Source organism: Rhinoderma darwinii, chromosome 3 (assembly GCF_050947455.1).
Source record: "Rhinoderma darwinii isolate aRhiDar2 chromosome 3, aRhiDar2.hap1, whole genome shotgun sequence".
NCBI classification, from domain to species: Eukaryota; Metazoa; Chordata; class Amphibia; order Anura; family Rhinodermatidae; genus Rhinoderma; species Rhinoderma darwinii.
The window spans coordinates 341,781,129-341,804,519 of NC_134689.1; the positions used below are offsets into that span (position 1 = coordinate 341,781,129).

The 23,391-nt window shown below is 41.2% G+C and overlaps 1 protein-coding gene across 1 annotated transcript in view; it reads left to right on the plus strand.

Moving 5' to 3' along the window:
- The window catches only part of RAB11FIP1 (RAB11 family interacting protein 1), a 40,919-nt gene extending 18,632 nt beyond the window's left edge, over window positions 1–22,287 (plus strand). Inside the window, exons 3-6 of the mRNA XM_075858448.1 lie at window positions 437–1,151; window positions 9,913–11,355; window positions 16,105–16,204; window positions 19,743–22,287. Of these exons, the coding sequence (XP_075714563.1) occupies window positions 437–1,151; window positions 9,913–11,355; window positions 16,105–16,204; window positions 19,743–19,952 (2,468 nt within the window). The 3' untranslated portion in view covers window positions 19,953–22,287. The remainder of the gene's footprint in view (window positions 1–436; window positions 1,152–9,912; window positions 11,356–16,104; window positions 16,205–19,742) is intronic.
- Window positions 22,288–23,391: the final 1,104 nt, after the last annotated feature.

Sequence of the window (23,391 nt, forward strand, 5' to 3'; positions counted from 1 at the left end):
CCCCTTTAAGATATATTCTCCATGAAATGGAGTGGAACTTTGTAACTACATTGCAAATACCCAGAACAAGCTCTTTGCAGACACTGAACAAGTAGAGTATATTAGCTGATTTCAGCTCCAAAGCCAGCAGAACTGTAAATGCAGCTCTGGACTATAATGCAGGTTGCAACTCCGGATCTCTACAAGATAAATAATGTGATGTACTTGCAAAGTTACTCAATGTTTTATGTAGGTTAATCCTATATATAAACTGAAAACCAGTGTTTTTAGCTGGTAATTCACTTGAATAGGCAATATAGGTCTTATTTTAAGGTAAAAAAAAATTTTTTTGTTCACTTCATCTTGGTAAGTTTAGTTCAGTTATCAATGATCACCTTTCTATAGCTCCAGTCTTTTTAGAGGTTTTCATTTATACGTTTTTGGTTCTGATTTACAGGGCGGTTTCCAAACTTTCCTACAATTATGACCCACAAAAGAACAGCAAGTGCGGACACCAAGCAGGTCAATTCAGGAAACAAAAAAGATGGACTTTCCTTCTTCACTGGCTTGAAGTCAAAGAATGATCCAATCACTCGTTCCAATTTGTGTATTAATGGAAATCATGTGTACATGGAAGAGACTGAACCCAAAAGTGATAGTCCTAAAGACAATTCTCTGACCAACTCGCCACAGATGATCCAAAAAAATCCTACGTATGCATCAGCTGAAAATTTGTCTTATAAGCCATCCAAGGAAACTGCAAACACTATCGGTAACGTTCCTGACAAAGACCTAACCTCTTCCAGTTCTAATTCTTTCAAGTCTATTGACTTGGCAAAAACTGAAAGTTCACAGGCTGAAGAATCCAAATACAAAGTCCCTACTTCATCTGATCTTCCAAAAGAGTCCAAAGAAAGTAAAAAGCCGGAAAGCATTAAGTCGTCCTTACTGTCATTGGTCACCGGGAGGAAAGAAACCACTAAAAACTCTGAGCACGTCAATGATGTGCCTTTAAAGAAAGAAGATCCGAAACTGAAAAATAATACTCGGCAGCCCACGGATATCCAAACTAAAAAAACCTCAATTAACCCATTTGAGGAAGATCTTGAAGAAAAGAAACCAGAGCCTCTTCCTTCAGAGAGAAATGCGAAAACCTCAGCTGTCAAACCCAGGTTAGTTTTTCCCATTATTCGTGTTTGTTAACCACAACCACCAATTGAAGGACTTCCTTTGTGTCATTGATAAATGCTTTGGTATCGTTTTCTATAGGAATTAGATGCTTGTGAATTCTGGTCAATCTATTGGGGGTATACAAATTGTACAAGCAAAAATTTTGGAAGCCAGCCTAAACTAGGAAGAATTACCACATATACATGTAAAATACAAATGCCGATATTAAGTATGTCGCTGTAACGTTTAATCGGATGAGTCTTCAAATAGTTTTTCTGCTCCGACGTCTAGCTATAATTTCTAAAATTCCATATTATGGCATTTTTGTGCTGGAAACGCGTGTTGGATTATCACAAATTTCTGGATGACCAGATGCTGGATTGTAAAAAAAAAAAAAAAAAGTGCCACTAATTCTGAACTTGCATGTTTGGATGAGATTTAACAAACACTGCCCCTTTGGTACTTTAGAGGAACCCCGTTCAGGTTTGTTTGGCATTGTTTTTTTGGTTTTTTTTCTTCGTTCCTAGCGGGTTATGGGAATGGCAGTGCGTCAACAGCTGCTCTGACAAAGATCACTTAATACATTCGCACAATGACTATAGTCCTATCTGATTTTGTTAGCGTGAAATGTTCTTACACGGCATAGTGATCCAGTCCTGTGATGGGAGAGACCGGTTCTTTCCAGGTGTTTGATGTTATTCATTGACACCGGTATGAGGTCACTGGGAGGAAGGCCAGGCTAGCGCCACTGCTTCTTGTTCTACTGGTTTCTGTTAACCCATTGTTTAGCCTAAACTTCTACGGTCTAAAGTAGGGAGCATTTTAAATATATATAATATACTTCCATAGCTCTCAGATGAGCATAGCTATGACTGCGAATAGATTTTGTTAAAGCAAGATAACCTAGAGTGATGTAAGTGATTTGAGATTTACTTATCTCTTTGATCAACAAATGTATTCTCTGAAGTCATAAGAGGTTCACTACGGCAGTATAAGTTGCTTACCTCATTTCTAAGGTCCCATGCACACGATCGTATTTTCATCTATCCGTAAATACGGATCCGTAATTAATCAGTATATACGGAACAGTGTCCGTAGTGCATCCGTATATACAGATCCGCAAAAAAGAGGCTGCAAATGATGTTGCATAGGATGCACATACGTAGTCGTCCGTATTTATGGAAGCACCCATAGGCTTCTATGGGAGAGTCCGCGCCGTAATTACAGACAAGAATAGGACGGGTTCTATATTTTTCTGCACGGGCACCCCATCTGTAAATATATGGTGTCCGTGGCCAATAAAAATGAATGGGGCCGTAATTACGGATTTAAATATACAGTCGTGTGCATGGGGGCCGAAGGGTGCAGTCACACGCGGCAGATTTTGTTGCAGATGTTTTCTGTGACTGAAAATCCGTTCCATTCATACTAAAATTAAAATTGTAGAAATCCATGCACCTGCTACAGAATTCCCGTTCAGATGAATGGAATTGATTTTTAGTCGCAGAAATTTCTACAACAAAATCTGCCCCCTAATAAAAATTCTGCTCCTTTTCCTTCATAGTCTTTAAACGACTATATCTTATCTCAATGCAGCTTTGTGACAACTGACCAGTTTATCCTCCGTGCTACAAAATAAGTTCCTGTTACAAAATCAGTGTTTTTAAGCAAAATTCTGAGATGTAGTATGGAGGCCAGCAAGAGACTAAAGGCCGTATTACATCGGCCAATTTTAGCTGGTGCAATGAGCGCCGATCAACGAGACAGCTCGTTGATAGGCACGCGTTTGCTCCTGTCACACGGAGCTATGGATGGGGAGGAGCGCTTGTTACTCCGATCGCTCTTCCTCATACATTATTATCATGTCGGCAACACGTCTCCCTGTTTACACGGTGATGTGCGGCCGACAACGATGATATTTCAGTTTTTAAAACTATACGATCAGCAGACGAACGAGCTCATTCATCTGCTGATCGCTGCCCTGTTTACACAGGACAGTTATCGGCAACAAGCGTTCTATGAACAAGTGTCTGCCCAATTACTTGCCCAGTGTAAAAGGGCCTTAAGCTGTTTGTTGATTTGATCATTTGGGCTATAAGTTTTTAGAATAATTCTGGAGTAGATTTAATGTTGTAACTTTGGACCGGCTTTGTTGCAGTTTGAAGGTTTAAAGAAATAAACACTTGGGACCAGCCAACCATCTAATGTGTCCTGACCCCCCGACGGCAGATGTCTGGGGAGAGGAGGGTCAGGCATGCTGAATTTTAACATGCCTGATCCTTTTGTTTGTTTGGAGATAACCTGCTGCCAGAGGAATCTAATGGCGGCTTTCTCCCTGAGATCACACTTGGCAGAGCGTGCATGTCTATGAGGATATCGGGAGGTATAGCTTTCTAAAATGTACGTTATGGCCAGCCTTAGATAAAGTTTGTTTCCCTACTTCCGTATTTAAATTGGATTTGTCAGGACGCCTATGCTTGCCGATCAAGGATAGAGGGGGAGATGCTGAGCTCGGGGAGATCTACTTTTCTATTTTTATTCAGTATTTTCATTTAAAAAGCTGCTTAAATGCAGACCTGGCAGAATATTTTTTTTTTAATCAAATCGTATTTTATGGGTTTTCAAAAAGTTATATAGTACAAAAACACAACCAAACCTACATAAAACAACCCCCCCCCCAACCCTCCCCCGGCAAATTCCTAGATGAACAGTACAAGTGGTCCATTTTTCATATACAAGGAAAGTGGTTTACAGCAGTAGGTATGTAGTACATTCTCAAGAAGTTTTGGATTATTACAAGCAATATACATACCTGTAATTTTTAACATGGCTTACACAAGACATAGTTACATAGTTAGTACGGCTGAAAAAAGACACATGTCCATCAAGTTCAACCAAGGGACGGGAAAAGGGAAGGAAAAATTTCTACACATAGGAGCTAATATTTTTTTGTTCTAGGAAATTATCTAACCCTTTATTAAAGCCATCTACTGTCCCTGCTGTGACCAGCTCCTGCGGTAGGCTATTCCATAGATTCACAGTTCTCACAGTAAAGAAGCCTTGTCGCCTCTGCAGCTTGAACCTTTTTTTCTCCAGACGGAGGGAGTGCCCCCTTGTGTTTTGAGGGGGTTTTACAAGGAACAGGATTTCACCATATTTTTTGTATGTGCCATTAATATATTTATATAAGTTAATCATGTCCCCCCTTAGTCGTCTTTTTTCAAGGCTAAATAGGTTTAATTCTTTCAATCTTTCCTCATAACTTAAATTCTCCATGCCCCTAATTAGCTTCGTTGCTCTTCTTTGTATTTTTTCCAACTCCAGGGCATCCTTTCTATGAACTGGAGCCCAGAACTGAACTGCATATTCTAGATGAGGCCTCACTAATGCTTTGTAAAGTGGTAATATTACATCCCTGTCCCGCGAGTCCATGCCTCTTTTAATACACGACAATATCCTGCTGGCCTTTGAAGCAGCTGATTGACATTGCATGCGGTTATTGAGTTTATGATTTACAAGTACACCCAGATCCTTCTCAACAAGTGAATCCGCCAGTGTAGCTCCCCCTAGGACATATGATGCATGCAGGTTGTTGGTACCCAGATGCATAACTTTACATTTATCTACATTAAACTTCATCTGCCAAGTGGATGCCCAAACACTTAGTTTGTTTAAATCTGCCTGCAATTCATGAACATCTTCCATAGACAGTTTAATAAAAAAATGTCCTATAATAAGTATATCACTTCACTTTATCTCATCCGTATCACAGGTACTAGTTCAGGCAACCATGGTCCCCCATATGGATTCAAATTTTTTAGGGGCATTTCGCTTGGCATATACAGAATTTTCTAATACTAAAATTTTATTCACCTTTTCGACACTATAAAATGTTGAATTTTCCCTTGTCGTCGTGCTGCAGGGAAATTGAATACATAAGGCCCCTTTGCATGGGCCAATTATCGGGCAACGAAGGCTCATATGAACACCCTTTCCCGATCATTGCCCTGTGAAAACGGGGTAAAGATCAGTCGAACTCTCGCTCATTGGCTGATCCTATCCTTTATACAACATGAAATATTATCGTTGTCGGCAGCACATCTCCCTGAGTAAACAGGGAGATGTGTGGCCGACATAATGGAAATGTATGGAGACAAGCGATCGTAGTAACGATCGCTCGTTCTAAGAAATTGCGCCTTATAAAACGAGCATTCGAGCGCCGATCAACGCTCTGGCTCATTGAGTGGTGCTTGTTTACACTGCCCATGTAAGGGCCCTTTTAAACTGGCCAATTATGAGGAAACGAGCGTTCAGAGCTTGTTCATCAGCTGATTGTATAGTTTTAAATGCCGAAAATATCAGCGGCGGCACATCTCCCTGTGTAAACAGGGAAATGTACTGCCAAAATGATTGAAACGTATGGGGACGAGCTCTCTGAGTAACGACCGTTCATCCCAATATTAGCGAATTGTGAAAGGAGCAAATGAGCCCCGATCAACGAGTGGTCTCGTTAATCGGCGCTTGTTTACACGGCCCGCGTTGGGTCGTGTAAAAGTACCTTTACTGCCAGGTTTGCCCACAGATAACAGTATCACTTGGGATCACAGCTGGGGAACACTTTATCAGCTTATTGTCAAAGTTCCTTTCTCTCTTTTTTTTTTTTTTTTTTTTTTAAATCAAATAGTTTTAATTGACACGTGTTTTCATAGTAATACAAATAAGTAACATATGAGACCATGACATCCCACCCACTTGCAAGGAGTACTATGCACTGTATTACTCTACTGAATTACATCGAGCCTCCCAACACTTCCCTACCTACGTGCCGTTCCCCACCAGATGTCAAAGGTCCTTTCTACAGGCCCTTTTTTATACAGGCCAAGGATTGGGCAAACCAGCATTGCCCTGTGTAAACAGGGCAGCAATCAGCTGATTGGATCTTTTATTCGGCCCAAAAAAAAAAAGGATGCTAGTTGGCAGCACATGTTACTGTAAACAAGGAGATGTGCTGCTGACATAATGCAAATGCATAGGGATCAATGATCGTATTAACTATTCGTCCCCAAAAATGAACGATACTTGCTCCTTGGGAATGGAGCTAACTAGCACCGATCAACGTGCTATATTGTCGATCGCCACTTGTTTTTCCGGCCAATATCATAGTTACATAGTTACATAGTTAGTACGGCTGAAAAAAGACACATGTCCATCAAGTCCAACCAAGGGAAGGGAAAAGGGAAGGAAAAATTTCTACACATAGGAACTAATATTTTTTTGTTCTAGGAAATTATCTAACCCTTTTTTAAAGCCATCTACTGTCCCTGCTGTGACCAGCTCCTGCGGTAGGCTATTCCATAAATTCACCGTTCTTACTGTAAAGAAGCCTTGTCGCCTCTGCAGCTTGAACCTTTTTTTCTCCAGACGGAGGGAGTGCCCCCTTGTTTTTTGAGGGGGTTTTACAAGGAACAGGATATCACCATATTTTTTGTATGTGCCATTAATATATTTATATAAGTTAATCATGTCCCCCCTTAGTCGTCTTTTTTCAAGGCTAAATAGGTTTAATTCTTTCAATCTTTTCTCATAACTTAAATTCTCCATGCCCCTTATTAGCTTCGTTGCTCTTCTTTGTATTTTTTCCAACTCCAGGGCATCCTTTCTATGAACTGGAGCCCAGAACTGAACTGCATATTCTAGATGGGGCCTCACTAATGCTTTGTAAAGTGGCAATATTACATCTCTGTCCCGCGAGTCCATGCCTCTTTTAATACACGACAATATCTTGCTGGCCTTTGAAGCAGCTGATTGACACTGCATGCTGTTATTGAGTTTATGATTTACAAGAACACCCAGATCCTTCTCAACAAGTGAATCCGCCAGTGTAGCTCCCCCTAGGACATATGATGCATGCAGGTTGTTGGTACCCAGATGCATAACTTTACATTTATCTACATTAAACTTCATCTGCCAAGTGGACGCCCAAACACTTAGTTTGTTTAAATCTGCCTGTAATTCATGAACATCTTCCATAGTCTGAACTATATTACATAGCTTGGTGTCATCTGCAAAAATAGAAATAGTGCTATTAATCCCTTCCTCTATATCATTAATAAATAAGTTGAATAATAGTGGTCCCAGCACTGAACCCTGGGGTACACCACTTATAACCGGGGACCATTCAGAGAAGGAATCATTGACTACAACTCTCTGGATACGGTCCTTGAGCCAATTCTCAATCCAATTACAAACTATATTTTCTAAACCTATAGTCCGTAATTTACCCATTAGGCGTCTATGGGGGACAGTGTCAAATGCCTTTGCAAAGTCCAAAAACACTAAATCCACAGCGGCCCCTCTGTCTAGACTTCTGCTTACCTCTTCATAAAAACAGATTAGGTTAGTTTGACAACTTCTGTCCTTAGTAAAACCATGCTGGCTGTCACTTATAATGCTATTTATTGTCACATAATCCTGTATATAGTCCCTCAATAGCCCCTCAAACATTTTCCCCACGATGGATGTTAAGCTTACTGGTCTATAATTACCCGGGGAAGACCTAGAGCCCTTTTTGAAAATAGGCACCACATTTGCCCTGCGCCAGTCCCTTGGCACTATACCAGTCACTAGAGATTCTCTGAATATTATGAAAAGGGGGACAGAAATAACTGAACTAAGCTCTTTAAGAATTCTAGGGTGTAACCCATCTGGTCCCGGAGCCTTGTGCACATTTATTTTATTTAATTTAGCTTGGACCATCTCTACATTCATCCAATTCAGTATATCAACTGATATATTAACAGCACTGGCGCCGGCTACATCAGCTGCTCCTTCTTCTGTTGTATATACAGAGCTAAAGAACCCATTTAGTAACTCTGCCTTCTCTTGATCCCCTGTGATCAACTCCCCATTACCATTATCTAGGGGTCCTACATGTTCAGACCTTGGCTTTTTTGCATTTATATGCTTGAAGAATTTTTTAGGATTTGTTTTACTATCCTTGGCCACCTGCCTTTCATTTTGTATTTTTGCTAATTTTATTACATTTTTACAGATTTTATTAAGCTCTTTATATTTTACAAAGGCTACAGCTGTACCCTCAGATTTGTATTTTTTAAATGCCCTTTTTTTGTCATGTATTGCCCCTTTCACAGAAGGTGTAAGCCATGTGGGGTTTAATTTGAGTCGTTTATACTTATTACCTGTAGGAATAAATTTTGCACTATAATAACTCAAAGTAGATTTGAAAATCTCCCATTTATCATTTGTTCCATTATTTGACATTAGTTCTTCCCAGTCCATATCCTGAATTGCAGCCCTCATCCTGGGGAAATTGGCTTTCTTAAAATTAAATGTTTTTGCCCTCCCAGCCTGCGTTTGTTTTTTACAGTATAGGTAAAATGTAACTATATTGTGATCACTGTTACCAAGGTTTTCACGAACATTGACATTCCCAACAAGATCTGCATTATTAGAAATGACCAGATCCAACAGAGCTTCACCTCTAGTCGGGTCTTCCACAAACTGGCCCATAAAATTTTCCTGCAACAGGTTGAGGAAATGTCTCCCCTTTGCAGTTGAAGCCGAACCATGACACCAATTAATATCCCGGAAATTAAAATCTCCCATTATCACTACAGTACCCGCCTGTGCAGCCCGCTCCATCTGTTTATATATTTGACCTTCTATCTCTTCAGTTATATTGGGGGGTCTATAGATTACACCAAAAGTAATTTTTTCAGTGTTTACCTCCCTTTCTAGTTCCACCCACAAGGTTTCAACCTCCTCACAGTCTTCACCCACTATTGTCTCTTTCACACTCGCCTTCATATCACTTCTCACATACAGACATACACCACCACCTTTCCTATTTGTCCTGTCTTTACGAAAAAGTGTAAAACCCTGTAGATTTACAGCCCAGTCATGTAAAGAGTCCAGCCATGTTTCAGCAACACCAACTATATCTATATTTTCTTCCAGTATCAAGGCCTCCAGCTCCCCCATTTTACTTGCTAGACTTCTGGCATTTGTGAACATACACTTTAACTTGCCTGTCAGTTTTTCACTTTTATTATCAGAAATGTGATTTGACATTAATCGGTCCTTTTTATTTACACTGATGTTTTGTAACGAAAGGATCTCCTTATCCTGTTGTCTAGTCCTCTCCCCACATTCTGTTTCTCCCCCCACCAATATAGTCTGACCCCTCTCTAACCTGGCTACCCCTTTATTTTCTACATTGACCTCCCTCCTCAGCCCTAGTTTAAATACTCCGCCACCCCAGCCGTGTAAAATCACCTTTACATATAGAGGATGTCCAAAGCGAACAACTCCTTTTAGGAAATGTCATGTGATTAAGGGAGTCTTGTACTCATTATTTAGAAAGGCATAAGCACATTAGCTGATCTATTTAGTTAGTAGGAACCCAGAAATTAGGAGCCTCGATAATGGTACTGACTTTTATATTGCAATGGCTGTTACAAGACTAGTTGTTTTATTGATTACCTGCTTGGATTCCACATTTTATTTTAGTTGGTTGCATCTTTTTAAATTTTGTATCTACCATGATGGGTGTCACGGAATAGGATGGGGGAGATGGATAAGCCTGTTAAAGTGGTGTGGTTGATAACATGGTTTCTCCTTGAGCTTTGACTGCATTCAACAAATTTCTTTAAATGTAAGTTTTCATGTTGATATAGATATGTATTATTAGTATCTGCGAGTCAACTGACCTGCAGATTTATTTTTATTCTGTCCTCTTTACAGACTGGACGTGTCTTCAGAGGCTGAAACCAAAGCCAGGCTCTCTTCTTCATCTGTTTCTGGTACTTCTTTTCTTGCTGCTTCTTTCTATGGTGGGCAGGGCACTCCTGAGGCTGATTTTCATGATCCGCATACCATATCTCAGAGTACTTCCATCTCTCATTCACTTGATAAGGGTTCCTCCCCTCCAAGAAGCCCAATGTTAAGTGAAGGAAATAAAGAATCAACTCAGCCTGAAAAGCCTTCCATGCCTCTATTTTGGAGATCAGGTGTAAGTTCAACTAAACAGTCGGAATCTAAAGAAGTCAATGTTGTTTCCCCCTTTACTGAAAAAACTAAAACAAAAAAGACTTATGTAAAGACTCTTCTTGACCAACTCAAAGGCAAGTCCTCACACACCGATAATGAAAATGTAGTAGATGCAGATTTAGTGAGAGGAATATTACCTGCACTCTCTGAGACTTCATCTTTTTATGAAGAACCTCAAGCTCTTCCAGGGATTAACTCGACCTCAGGACTTGGTGGATTTGAAAAAAATCTAGAAGATGAGGTATTTACTCCAGACCTTGATGATAAAGACTTTACAGCATTATCTACTGAAACAATAGAAAAATCCAATGACTATGTAAAAGATGTGCCAAAGCCAACCCCAAGAGTACAGTCTGTCCCTAAGAAGGAATTTGAAGGTGAAAAACCAGTGCCACCGAAGCCAGCACCCAGAAGTGCTAGATTAAACAAAACCCAAGAGCCTGTGTCTGGTACAGCTATAATTCAACCCAGGGAGAGCTTTTCTTCTGAACGTGTCATGGAGAATGCTTCTAGTGTTGGTGCTTCACCTACTGATATTCCAGTTTACTCAGGACAGGCTTTGACTACCAACATGAAAATGGCCAATCCTCTAGGTGAAGACTTCAGTTACAGATTAGATGAGCTTCCAGTTATTCTTGAAAATCCAGAAGGTACTTCAGATGATGAGCAGATAGATGTTAAAGATTATAACTACAAGATGGAAAGTAGTCTACATTCTTCTGTAAAGACCAACAATGACTCAAGAATGTATCAAGAAGATGGTCTGGTCAAGAGGGATTTATCAGAAAAGTCTTCAGCCGACCATAACCAGGCGATAGCGGACAACCTGAAGCCTGATGAAGTAAATTCTTCTGACCGTAAAGTAAAAGTTGAGATGAGTGATTCGGCCCACCAAAATTCACCTGAACCTGTGTCCTCTCAAAACCATTTTCCTAGTTCTTCTTCACATTCTATTTCTATTCCAACTGATACACCTAGTTCTCCTAGCGTAGAGTCAACGACAATCCCAACCATTGATGTTTCTGATCAAGTGGAAGCCTCTGGCAAGAAGAAGCTGCTTCGGGCATGGGTTTCACCCTCTGAAACACATCCAATCCCTACAGTGCAGAGTGGTGGAACAGTGTCTTCACGACAAAGGTGAGAAAATGTCTAGTTATTTTTTTTTTTCCATCTTACATTTACAGCTGCACATTAAATATAAATTTTTATTGACCAATCAAAATTAAGAATTAGATTGCAAAGTTTAATGAGTGCTAAGCTGTGATCTACCAATCCTAAGCCTCGTTTTTTTACTGTATGATCGATTTAGTTCGGGAAATTCTAGTGTTGAAAAGTGAACCTACTAGGAAAATGTGTGCCTACAGCTGTTAAAATGATCACTCCACCAAAATATAGTATTAGGCAAACGCTCTTATTTGGGTGTTTTCCATAGAGTTGCCTAGTGCGGCAGCGCTTATTCTTAATCTTCACTAAATACAACTCCTCCTTACTTGCTGGTGAGGAGAATCTGGGCACTGGTATGCAATGCTAGGGATCATGAGGCCCCAGCAATCTAAGTTAATCACCTATCTTCTGTATATTTAGCTGATAGCTTTGTTAATGGGAAAGCCACTTTTAAAGAGGATCTGTCACTAGTTTAGTAATGCCCCATCTCCTAGCTAATCTAATCGCTGTCACACTGAGAATGCTAGTGAAAATTGTGTCAAAACATTAATTTTAAAAGTTATAAGCTTTTTTTTCTAAATCTGCAAATGAGCCTATACTTGACAAGTGGGAGGTAACAGCAGCGATTCTCCGGAGGTGGAGCCGCCTCACAGCCTCTGAAGCTGTCCTATCAGCATGAAGCTGCTGCACACAGTGTGAGAGACTGAGGCTGGAGGGAGGGGGGATCACTTCAAACAGCCATATCTCCGGCTCCACCTAGAACAGCGGTTCTGGTGGCATATGAAGGAGGAGAATCTAATCTTTCATATGACACTAGGATCGCAGTTCTAGCTGTGACACAACCGGAGATATAACCAGTTGAATGCACAGATGGGAATGGAAGCTGTATACTATATGATCACACTGTTGCTGGGCAGAGGGAAGGGGGAGAAGCTGCATGCTGATTGGACAGCGTCATATAGGAAACATTACACCGCGCAGAGTGTAAAAGTCAACTCCTATTTGGCTGTTAGAGCCACATTACCATACTTAGAAAAATGGCCATAACTATGCAAATTTTTTTTTTAAACAAATCACACTGTAGTTATCAGCAAAGCATCTATTCGATTAGTTATGAGATAGGTAATTAATAAACTGGTGACCGATTCTGTTTTGTAATGACCAGGATTGTAAGAACTTTGCAATAATCAATGCATTGGGTCAGGGCTTACCAGGGCTCAAGCGCTGTCCATCTCAAATGAAGAGACTGGAAAACAAAGGTGATCAATACTAAAATTTGCCAAGTGTTTTCTCTAGATTTCTCTGCCCAATGAACCCCCGTTATTTTATCCGGATCTATTCTGCTTAATTGCATATTCAGCTTTATCATTACAGTAAACTATGAAAAAGATCTATTGATACCATCTCCGTATATCATCTGGGTAATTGGATCGCGTGTGACCGTTTATGTACAGTCTAAAACATCACAAGGGACTGAGGGGAGGGGTACTGGCATTTTTATAGGTTGGTTTGCTTTAATTATGGGGAAAAATCTATTAAACTTTGCCTGCCACTTCCAGTGCCAAAGTTTGCATGAAGTATCATGCTGCAGACTCGTGACCAGGACCAGTGTTCGTCCTTGATATCCACTGGCAGCTGCACTATTTCACTTCAGCTTTGCCAGGTTTAACAGTGCCCAGTAATCTACAGTACAAATGCCACCAGTGTCCTTTACTTATAGCGCTGGTGTCATTGTGTGACTGCTTTAGATTAAATGGAGTAATCTGAATGCACTCGGGGGGGGGGGGAAGCAAGGGCAGCATTTGCCTGCCCGTTGTCCATAGACTTTATACAGCAGTTTGTGGCTGAAGCATTTCCATAACATTCAGTCTGTAGTCAGTGGTGTTATAGTGTTTAGCGCATTCAGATTTTGCTCACCCTGAAAGGAAAACGTCTTGCTAATAAAAACAAGTTTTGTATTTTTCTTAATACTATATCAAGTGGAAAGACTTGCTGCGGAGAACATCTTTCCGACTTGTCGTTTCCTTTTGAACATAAATCCCCTTTGCTCCAGTAAGTGAATAGACTAATGTCTGATTGGTGGAGGTTGGCCCCAAAATGATCACTAGACCGGTGCGGCGCGGAAAGCTGCCGTGTCATTTATTTACGGTGATCAGAGACATTCGCTGTGGATACTGCAGATAAGGCTCTGTTCACATCTGCGTTGGGGTCCCGTTCTGATGTTCCATCTGCGCTTTCCATCAAAACTGTTCCCTGAACAGACACAAACTGGACACCTGGATTTCAATGGTGACGGATCCGGTGCCCGTGGTTTCCGTTTGTCTGTTGTGCACCAGACCCGTCGTTTTGCCAGAAGCAATAGCGCCGGAAAAACGACAAGTCCGGTGAACAACAGAGACAAATGGAAACCACGGGCACCGGATCCATCACCATTGAAATCAATGGTGATTGAAACGGAAACCCCTGGTTTCCATCTGTGGCGGTTTTTGTCCTGTTCCAGTTCTAACGGAAAGCTCCAACGGAACGTCAGAACGGGACCCCAACGCAGATGTGAACAGAGCCGAACACCGCTAAAAATACACCCCCCCCCCTCTCTTAGTGCATATGATCCTTGCCCCTGTTATCAGAATTACAGCCTGAGGCCCCATGCACACGACAGCAAAAAACCTCCGTTTTTGCGGACCGCAATTGCAGTCCGCAAAAACGGAGCCATTCACTTTCATTGAACACTGACACCTTTCCGTAGCACTTTGTATGGGAGCACGGCCCGAAAATGCAGCTGTCAGTCAGCGGCCGGCCGTGCCCGCAATCGCGGGCCGTGATTGCGGGCACGTTCGTGTGCATGGGGCCTTAACATGTAGAAATGCTGCAATAACCCTGCAGAACAGCAAGGTGCTTCAACTTCCACTGCCATGCTGACTATTATTTCTCTCCAAAGGGGACAGTTCCCATTATAGTATTATTGCTGAGATAGCGCAGTTTTCTGATCGATGTACGGTAATGTGGCTCCCAGGTAGAACAGGTTGGGTGGATTAATATAGACCATGGGTGCACAACCTGTGGCCCGCGATGCCATTCTGGGCAGCCCCAGCAATCCATACACAGACCTGCTCATCTGTCATGATCGTTCAGAAAGACACTGACTTCTTTTGACAGCCGCATCCTATTGATAGCACGGTTATTGGAGGTACAGTGGGGCTGGCACTGTTATTGGGGGAACACTGCGGCTCTATGAGTTCTAGTTCAATCATTGTGAAGGAGCAATCCAGGTAAAACTTACTGTATTCTGCTTTTGTGCCAGACCATGGCCATCCGTTTTACTCAGATTGCTTCTTTAAAGGGGTATTTCCATCTAAGACTTTTTTTATGCCAAATCCGCAATATATACCACAAATGCCTCATAGGTTTGGTACTTCAAAGAGGAGATGAGGAGCAGAGGTGGCCGTGCATGCATGCGGCTCTCGTTTTCTTTTGGCTGTTCTGACCTGTTCATTGTAATTCATGGAAGGTACGGAAACAGCTGGAGATAGCCAAATGCGTGATCGGCCGGCTTGTCTTTTCTGGATTACAGGGGACGCTCCATTTTCACTATCCATGGAAGGTCAGAAGTGGAACCCCCACATATACTGTCTGTCATAAATGCCTCATATGGGAATACTCCTTTTTATTGCGGCTCTTGGGAGTGCTATAATGTGGCCCTCTGACTGGAAAAGTTTATGCATCCCAACTATAGACTGAATGAAACTGGGACAAGCATGAATGGAAATGAATTCCTACCTAATTTACATTCAATCCTGTATTGTCATTGCCTGCACGTGCTTGTACATGAATGAAGTCCACGTGATTTGCATCTAGTTTTCCTGTCATGTAAGTGCAGGATAACTTCTGGATAAATTATGCATGCTTTTTACCTTGTAAGAATTTGTCATTTCTCGATTTAACCAGGTTCCCTATCGGAATGATTTGCACATACCCAGTAATGGGAGTCTAAAAATTGGCATAGTAAAGTAAAGGGAAATTGCGTCATAATATGGTATTCATTCTCTGCTTCATAAATCCTCAATTAAAATATGAAGGCGTTCTTCATGACCAAATTAAATCTGAGCGCACGGCATTGTGAACATGTGAGGCATGAAGAGAAACTCCTCAATGTGTGCTGGTAGAGTGGTACACGCATTTACTGGACCCGCACTCTCTGCGCATTGCTTTTCACCCGATGGGTGTGTTATCCACATAGGGTGGATTTAGTTGTGCTATTGTAGCCAGCTAGTCGGTAAATAAATGACCCCTGACCCAAGCAGAATCTTACAAAATCTGCCAAGTTGGCCCTAGCCTCTCCATATGGCTGGTTACCATACAACAAATATGTGACATCCACCCAGATCTTGGACAGGAAGTTTTACAGATGACGTCACTGGAATTCCCGGCTATCAGAGGCCAACATGATGGGGAATGGTCTTAGAGATCTCTCTTCCTCATGCAGAATTTGTGATGGGTCCTAAGATTTGTATCTATAGACGAAAACCAATTTCAATATGGAACCATTTAGTTACTGGCATCGGACGGTTAAATCTGTGACTTGCCAAACTGCGATATGTTGTACATAACATGTTGTCAACATTTTTTTTGTCTTCATCTACAGGTTCTTTGTATTTTTCTATCTGTAGACTATCTGATGTTATGAGGGATGGTTTTCAGTATGTTATTTATGTCTCTCTACAGAACGAATCCAGTGAAACCAATGAACGCACAGAACCATCTTTCTAGCTCTTCACAACCAATCAAAAATCAGGAGAATGCACTGAATGCCTACAATAGCAAGGTAAGGTCAGGTCACCCATAATGGAAACCTGACTCTATAGGAGGACACCAGTACTAACACCATCCCTAGCCGGCCCTAAAAGCCATTGCCTGTATAGGATTAATCCGTTGTCTCCGATAGCATTCCATGCCCAACTATTCATTCCTGATTAAGAGAGGCCGTTGTGAAATGCAGTTTTTGTTTTTTTAGGACTTTTATGGCAAGAAAATGTCAATCATGATGGGTTGTATTATCTAGAACTGCTTTGTGAAGCTTTACTCAATTGTAGGATCACCATGAGTCATCCACAAAAGTCAGATCTTATTCTCATATCCTCCATGTTGACGGCTCATCTCATGGCATCTCCAGAAAAGACCACTGTAAATTAGCATTGAACTAGGGGGGCACAGAATACTTGTAAAGGGCAGTTCGGGGTTGCACGGTAAAGTAATTGAGGGAGGCAAAGATTTGGGGAGATGTAGTAATATCCGAGCCCTTGTGGCTCAGATTTGACCACTTCTGAGTATTTAAAAGGGCTACTAAAATGAATGAGGGCTGCTAAATGTGTGACTTATTATATTTTGTTTCCTTCTAATTAACTCTTTTTGATTCTTCTTTGCCCTTCTCACAAATTGTTAAATTAGTAAATACAACTGGATCTACTAAATAACTCTCAAACGCCCCCTTACTCAAGCAATTTGAAATACAGCGGATCGAAGCAGATCATAGATGCACAAAAGGGCGGGAATCCATAAGCGGCGTAGCTACCGGTGCTACGCTGTTTCCATAAGTCCCATTCACTTCTATATGGCGCAGACGGCAGACGATGCGCCTCTTAAAAAAAAAAAAAAAAAAAAAAAAATCTCCTCTTACTCCTGCGGCTTCATACTAAGACTAGCATATGAAACTCCAGTCCTACTAATTCGGCCCCAATATGTGATTTAAGCAAAAAAAAATAAAGGAAACTGTACAGCCATGCTGCGTGCCATGAAGTGCTCTAAACTGGATAAGAAAAAAGGCATATAACATGAAATAACTTATTTCCTCAATAAACTACAAGTTGCAAAAGACGCAGTACTGAAAATATAAGATAACAATTCATGGTTTAACTACACATTGCGGGATAGTGGTAATAGGTCAAATAAATCACTCAACACTAACAAAAAGGTCCATACCATTACAAAGACCCACAGCTCACATTAATGGTCTAACAGTCACACTGTTCCGGGCATTGTCCGATGGAGGTCGTAGTACCTGCCATGGATAGGACTAACCTCACAGTGGCTGAAGAAAGAAGCATCAAAGTCCCGGTACAAGAGCCGCTATGGCAGGAAAGGGCAACTTTGTTGTGGAGAGGGTATGCGTGGACCCTTCTAACAAGATTATATAGATGGAGGAAGTAAATCCATAACAATTGAGTCATTTGTCCTTATTGATATTTAGATCACTGGTTTTCCTGTAGAGCAGAAACAAATGGTTCAAACAGAAGGCGATTAATTCCCTTCCATCTGCTCCTAATAACTTCTCTGGAAGAAACGTTAATGAAATAATTAGCTCCTCTTCATCATGACTGACTCGGGTCGTGTGCTTTTTATTATATCAGGATGTGCATATTTCTGGTTCATTACAATGCTCTGCTCACAAAGACTTCTCCCTGACTAACACAACACTGCCTTCTCGTCACCCACATTTATTTACAATGAGCTCTGACCCTAACATACAAACCATACATATTTATTGTAAATATATATATATATATAATCTGCCACTTGTCACATAGGTAATCTATTTATATCGCCTATGTATTCTGCAGAAAGCAGAGACCTTAAAGGGGTTGTCCACCTTCTGACAACTGATGACCTAACCCCTGGATAGGTCATCAGTATGTCATCGGTGCGGGTCCGACACCCTGACCCCGCACCGATAAGCTGTTCCGGTGGCCTGCGGACACCGACTGTTGTGGCACATAATGCTATGTACGGAGCCCAGAAGCAGTTGGCTCCGTACATAGCATAGCGGCCGTGCTGCAGGTCTGCTCCTATTCACTTGAATAGGAGTAGAGCTGCAGCTCGGCCGCCTTTCTGTGGCCGGAGCCAACTGCTTCCGGCTTGTACGTCCAGTGCATGGTGGCACCGCGCCAGCTGATCTGTTCGGGTGTCGGACCCCCACAGATCATGTAGTTGTCAGAAGCTGGAAAACCCTTTTAAGCGGAGTCTACTGTGCTTTTCAATACAACTGTGTGCAAAAAAAAAAAATTGCACTATGCGGTAAACTTACGTTCCCGATGAGTCAATCGCAGGCATATGCAACTGTACAGGCATATAGTAGTATGACTGGGGTATACAACGTTTCAAATGGTCTTACTGAACGGAATGCCCAAATGTGATGTGGACTTAGCCGCCTTAGGAAGTGGGAGAATCTCTTGCTCATAGCAACCAGCGAGACCTTAAGGTGCCCATATCTATTAGATAGAAGGGTGATATTCAGACCATTGTTCGTCTGACAAATGTTAATTGGGCAGACATGTCTTTGCATATTTCAGATTATATTGGCCGTAATAGTCTGGCAACGTGCCCATACATTTCCGACCACACAAAAAGAATAACGGCCAATTAATGGGTGAAAGTGATATGAAAAGTATGTAGATTTCCAGCATTCGTCCAGGAAAGCAATATTCCCTTTAAGTTATCTTCGACTATTCTCCTCCTCTGTGTGTTGGTATTGCTGGAAAATCGTGTGCAGATCGTCTGAATGATCCATGTACATTTAACCTCTTCCAATATGTGGATGAAAGTTTCCAAGACAGCCGACCTGATTTTTAGAAGATGGCTGTCTGCCATCTATCGGCTGTAAGGGTATGTTCACACGGCCTATTCAGATGTTTTTCGGGCCGTAAACGCCCCAAAAAAACTGCTCCAAAACCGGCTCAAGAAGTAACATGCGCTTTTTACGAGGCATATTTGTAGCAGTTATTCATTGGGTCAATAGAAAAACCGCTCCAAAACCGGCTGCAAAAATATTCTTGATGCATAACAAACGGCTGAAAATCAGAGGCTTTCCCTTGAAAACTGCTCCGTATTTTACAGCCGGTTTTCGTTTTCCGTGTGAACATACCCCTACTATCGTTCAGTTGTAATTTGACACAAATGTTTGTTATGGCCGAAATCCTCCACTTTAATCCAATATGTATGGGGGCAACGTTTTAGCTTTCATTTTTGCAAACTAAAAAGGAAACGGATAGTCTAATTGTACAGTATGCTACTGACCATGTGGCCACGTTGTCTCCGGAAAGATCTAGTTTGTGGCATTCTAATTTGCGTATGTATTAAGTGTAAGTGAAAACCAGTGGCGCTTCACCCATCAATTAAGTAGGTGCAATTATAATATATATGATTAGTGTGTCTGTCCAAAGTCCTATCAAAGGTCAAATAGCGGGCACACATACAAATGTCCTAGACCGCCTTTTTTTATTTTTATTGAACCTCGTCTATGATCAGTCCTGGTTTTGTTATTTGTAGCTTATATACTTTAACCAGTTCCCTTCTCTTTTTATTGACAGAAATATGACGCCTCAGATCCTGGCACTGCCTATGCTCAGCTCACACACGACGAGCTCATCCAGCTGATCGTGAAGCAGAAAGACATTCTTCGTAGGAAGGACGCACAGGTACGAGAGCTGGAAGATTACATTGACAACCTGCTGGTGCGGGTCATGGAGGCTACTCCCAACATCCTAAGAAGCGGCAGTAAGAAGGCTGGCAGGATCTAACCCCCAATGAGACTGATGGACTATACACCTCGTTAGAGTATATGAATGGACTGGGCTGGTTGTAGTGTATAATGCCCAATAGAAGGATATCATTTGATGGTTGCACCTCTTTCTATAAAAGGAGAAGTACGTGGCAAATTTGACATCACTGGATTAATGGTACTTAAAGGGGATGTCCACTTTAATTCTATTTTCATCTCCTTTTCTACCCTGATTTTCCCTCATGTTGCCCTTGGGTATAACTTCGGAAATGAACTTCACGCATATTTAGATGAACCTCAGCACCTTTTATAGTTTGAGGAAACTGCACTCTCCTATCTATAATTTATGAGGAAGGTTCCCGAGATGGTGTGACACTGAATGTAAAACTGTTGTCACTTATGGCCATCTAATCCAACTTCTCTATTGTTCTAAATAATCCTACTGATCTCTTCCTACTCCTCGGACGACTACTACTGTCCCTCTTTTCCTACTGTCAGAGCTTTCTTTAGTCCATCACTTGAACTTCTGTGGAGAGTGCATTGTACCAAGATATGAGAATGGTTTTAGTAAGGCCTTATTCGCACGAACGTGTCCGTTTTGCACGCGCAAAAAATGCTGCGTTTTGCGTGCGCAATAGCTGTGTGTCATCAGCATATGATGCGTGGCTGTGGGATTTTCGCGCAGGCGGCAAAATTATGACACTTTTTAGGTTTACAAACATAAAAGCAGGTGCTTTTCTGTTTTCATTCATTCTTTTTACTACTGTTGCGCGAATCATGCGCGGCACCCGGAAGTGCTTCCGTGTGCCCAGCGCGATTTGACTTCAATGGGTGCGTGATTGCCACGCGCGTAGCATGGACGTAATACCCGTTCGTGTGAACAAGGCCTTAGTGTGAGTTGTTGTGTGGGTGTTCTATATGTGTATATTTATGTGCCTTGTATATAAGGAACCTATACTTTTCTATTTCCAGGCCTGCCTCATTGCAGAGCAATTGTATAATGAGATCTATATTTCTATTCAAATATCAATATTTTACCTAGAAAACAAATGTATTTTTCTTTAATGAACAAGTTTTATACTAACGTGCACTAATAAAGTGAGGAAACACTGCAAAAAAAACACCATTTTGCAAGGACAATCGGTAGTGGTAACTTTATTAGACTGTTACAGTTTTATTGCTGCGTAAGAAGTTTGTTTTTGTTTTGTTTTTTTAAATCTTTCTCTATCAGGCGGATCCCATAATACTTAAAACCTAAAAAATGGAAATTGATGCTAAAAAGTGGAAATTATATTATTTGTTATTTCAATTATTATTATTAAAATATATTACTGTGGAGTATAGAATATATCCACTCACTGAAGACTGAAACGTACGAATGACTGGTTATACACAAACTAGACTGTTCTAGAACGTGATTATTGATACAGTAAAATGTATTACATCCGGCTTCAATGAGAAATGATAGGTGGGGGATTATCCAATTATTTTTTTGGTATAGAATGCCGGTCTAAAGGAATTTTCCCCGTATACTGTTATATCTATGGATAACCGGGTATTCCAAAGAACAGATCTTGTGACATAATGGAAGATCATATTGGAAGAGGGGGGGAGAGGGTCTGAATTCTGGTGCTCACTCGTTCAGTACATTAGGAGGTTCCCAGCTCCTGGACTTCAGGGGTGTGAGTGACCTTCAATATATCTCATCTGGTTTAAACCTTGAAGACTGCAATCTTTTACAAGTCAGACAATATAACTACCAATGTGCTTTCTGAGACACAGGCCCAACCATTTTTAAGTATAGTTTTCTTAGCCCACAAACGGAGCCTAGGTGATCTGTGCTCGTAGACTTCTCACATCACTGGCTTAAAGGGGTTGTTTAGGACTTTGTACGGTTCTCCATACACCGTGCTGTACATAAGTGTGGCTGGTACTGCAGCTCAATGGGCCACACTTATATGCACCGTGCCTGGATAAAGCGTAAAGAGGCCGTGGTGTACCAGTGTGTGCCATGTCCCCTACGCTCTACTGACCATTGGGGGGGGGTGGACCCTACCGGTCATACAGCTGTTAACATAAGTATCCAACAACTCTACTAAATTCTCCTGCCGCTCCTAACACGCTGACCTAAACTATATCTGGTTGAAAATTCTTCTGTCCTAACTTGATAAGTTCTTTTAAGACGTACAATCCAGAACAATGTGGATCTCTTGCTGCTTTTAAGTGGCTTCCATATTGCCCAGCACCTGCTGGCCCTTCTAGCAGCACTTTATGAAGTATATACTGATATTATAAGCTGGAATTTTCTTGTAGTGATGATGTATTTATAAAATTATTAAATATATATTTTAAATTTGGGAGACAAATTCCTTGTGGTTTTTTTGTTTGTTATTCAACCTAGCACTTCTATAGATGGTTACTAATATATAAAATATATTCGAGGATTTCAACCCAAAATGTAAAATGGCCATATGTTAGTTAATCAAGTTAGAGAAGAAGCCAACGTTTGGTAATTATGTTTTAGTAACTTACAGAGAAATTTAATATCCTGTTCAGTTGTGGCGGCCAAGTTTTATAAGTGACAACGAGAGGTGCAGCCATATTGGTTGTTCCCTTTTGTTCAACATGCTGACAAGCCGCTAATTTAAAGTGACAGATTTACCATCCGTTATTGAGATGCAATTTCAAGTTACACATTTCTTACACTTTAGCTACGGCACGTCATAACCGCAACCTCCTAATAAATAGGCTCGATTTTGGAGTGTGGTGGCGGCCTATTTTTATAATCTATGTACTATATTCGAGATATACAGTGCTAACGTAAAACTGCCACACAATGTCCTTATTATTTACTACTGTTTCACCATAGCTGTAACACCCCCCTGAACACACTGACCACATAAACAATGTGGCTTAAAGGCGCTATAAATGTGAGATTTCCAGGATAGGAAATTCTTGCTACTAAGGTAAACAGAAAATTGTGACTGCTGTGTACATAGTGGATTTTTCTGGGCCAAAGAAAGTACTTCCTGGTTCTGTGGAGTCACATGGTTTATCACATGATCTTTTTCAGCCAGTTGGCAGCTTTGAAGACATAATGGGAAGCAGTCCTATTCCTGAGGCTTCGTGGCATGTCACATGACACTTTTCAGAGCTACTGAGAGGGATCATGTCATACACAATGGGGCATATTTACTACTCCAATTGAGCCAGAATTCTGTTGCACGTGCACCACGTTTATTAACTAATTTAGAGCCTTTGCGCCTCAATGGTCAAGGAGGCATGGCCTAGACCAAAAGCTTTTGTCTAGTAAAGAGGGTGTGGCTTAAATGCGCCAGCGTATCTTTTTTATTTTTTCAGCCCCATTTACACTTTCTTTGGGAGGGGGGGCTGTTACACCCTCTAGTTGAGGGCATTGAGGTACACTATATGGCAAAAGTATTTGGACACCTACACTT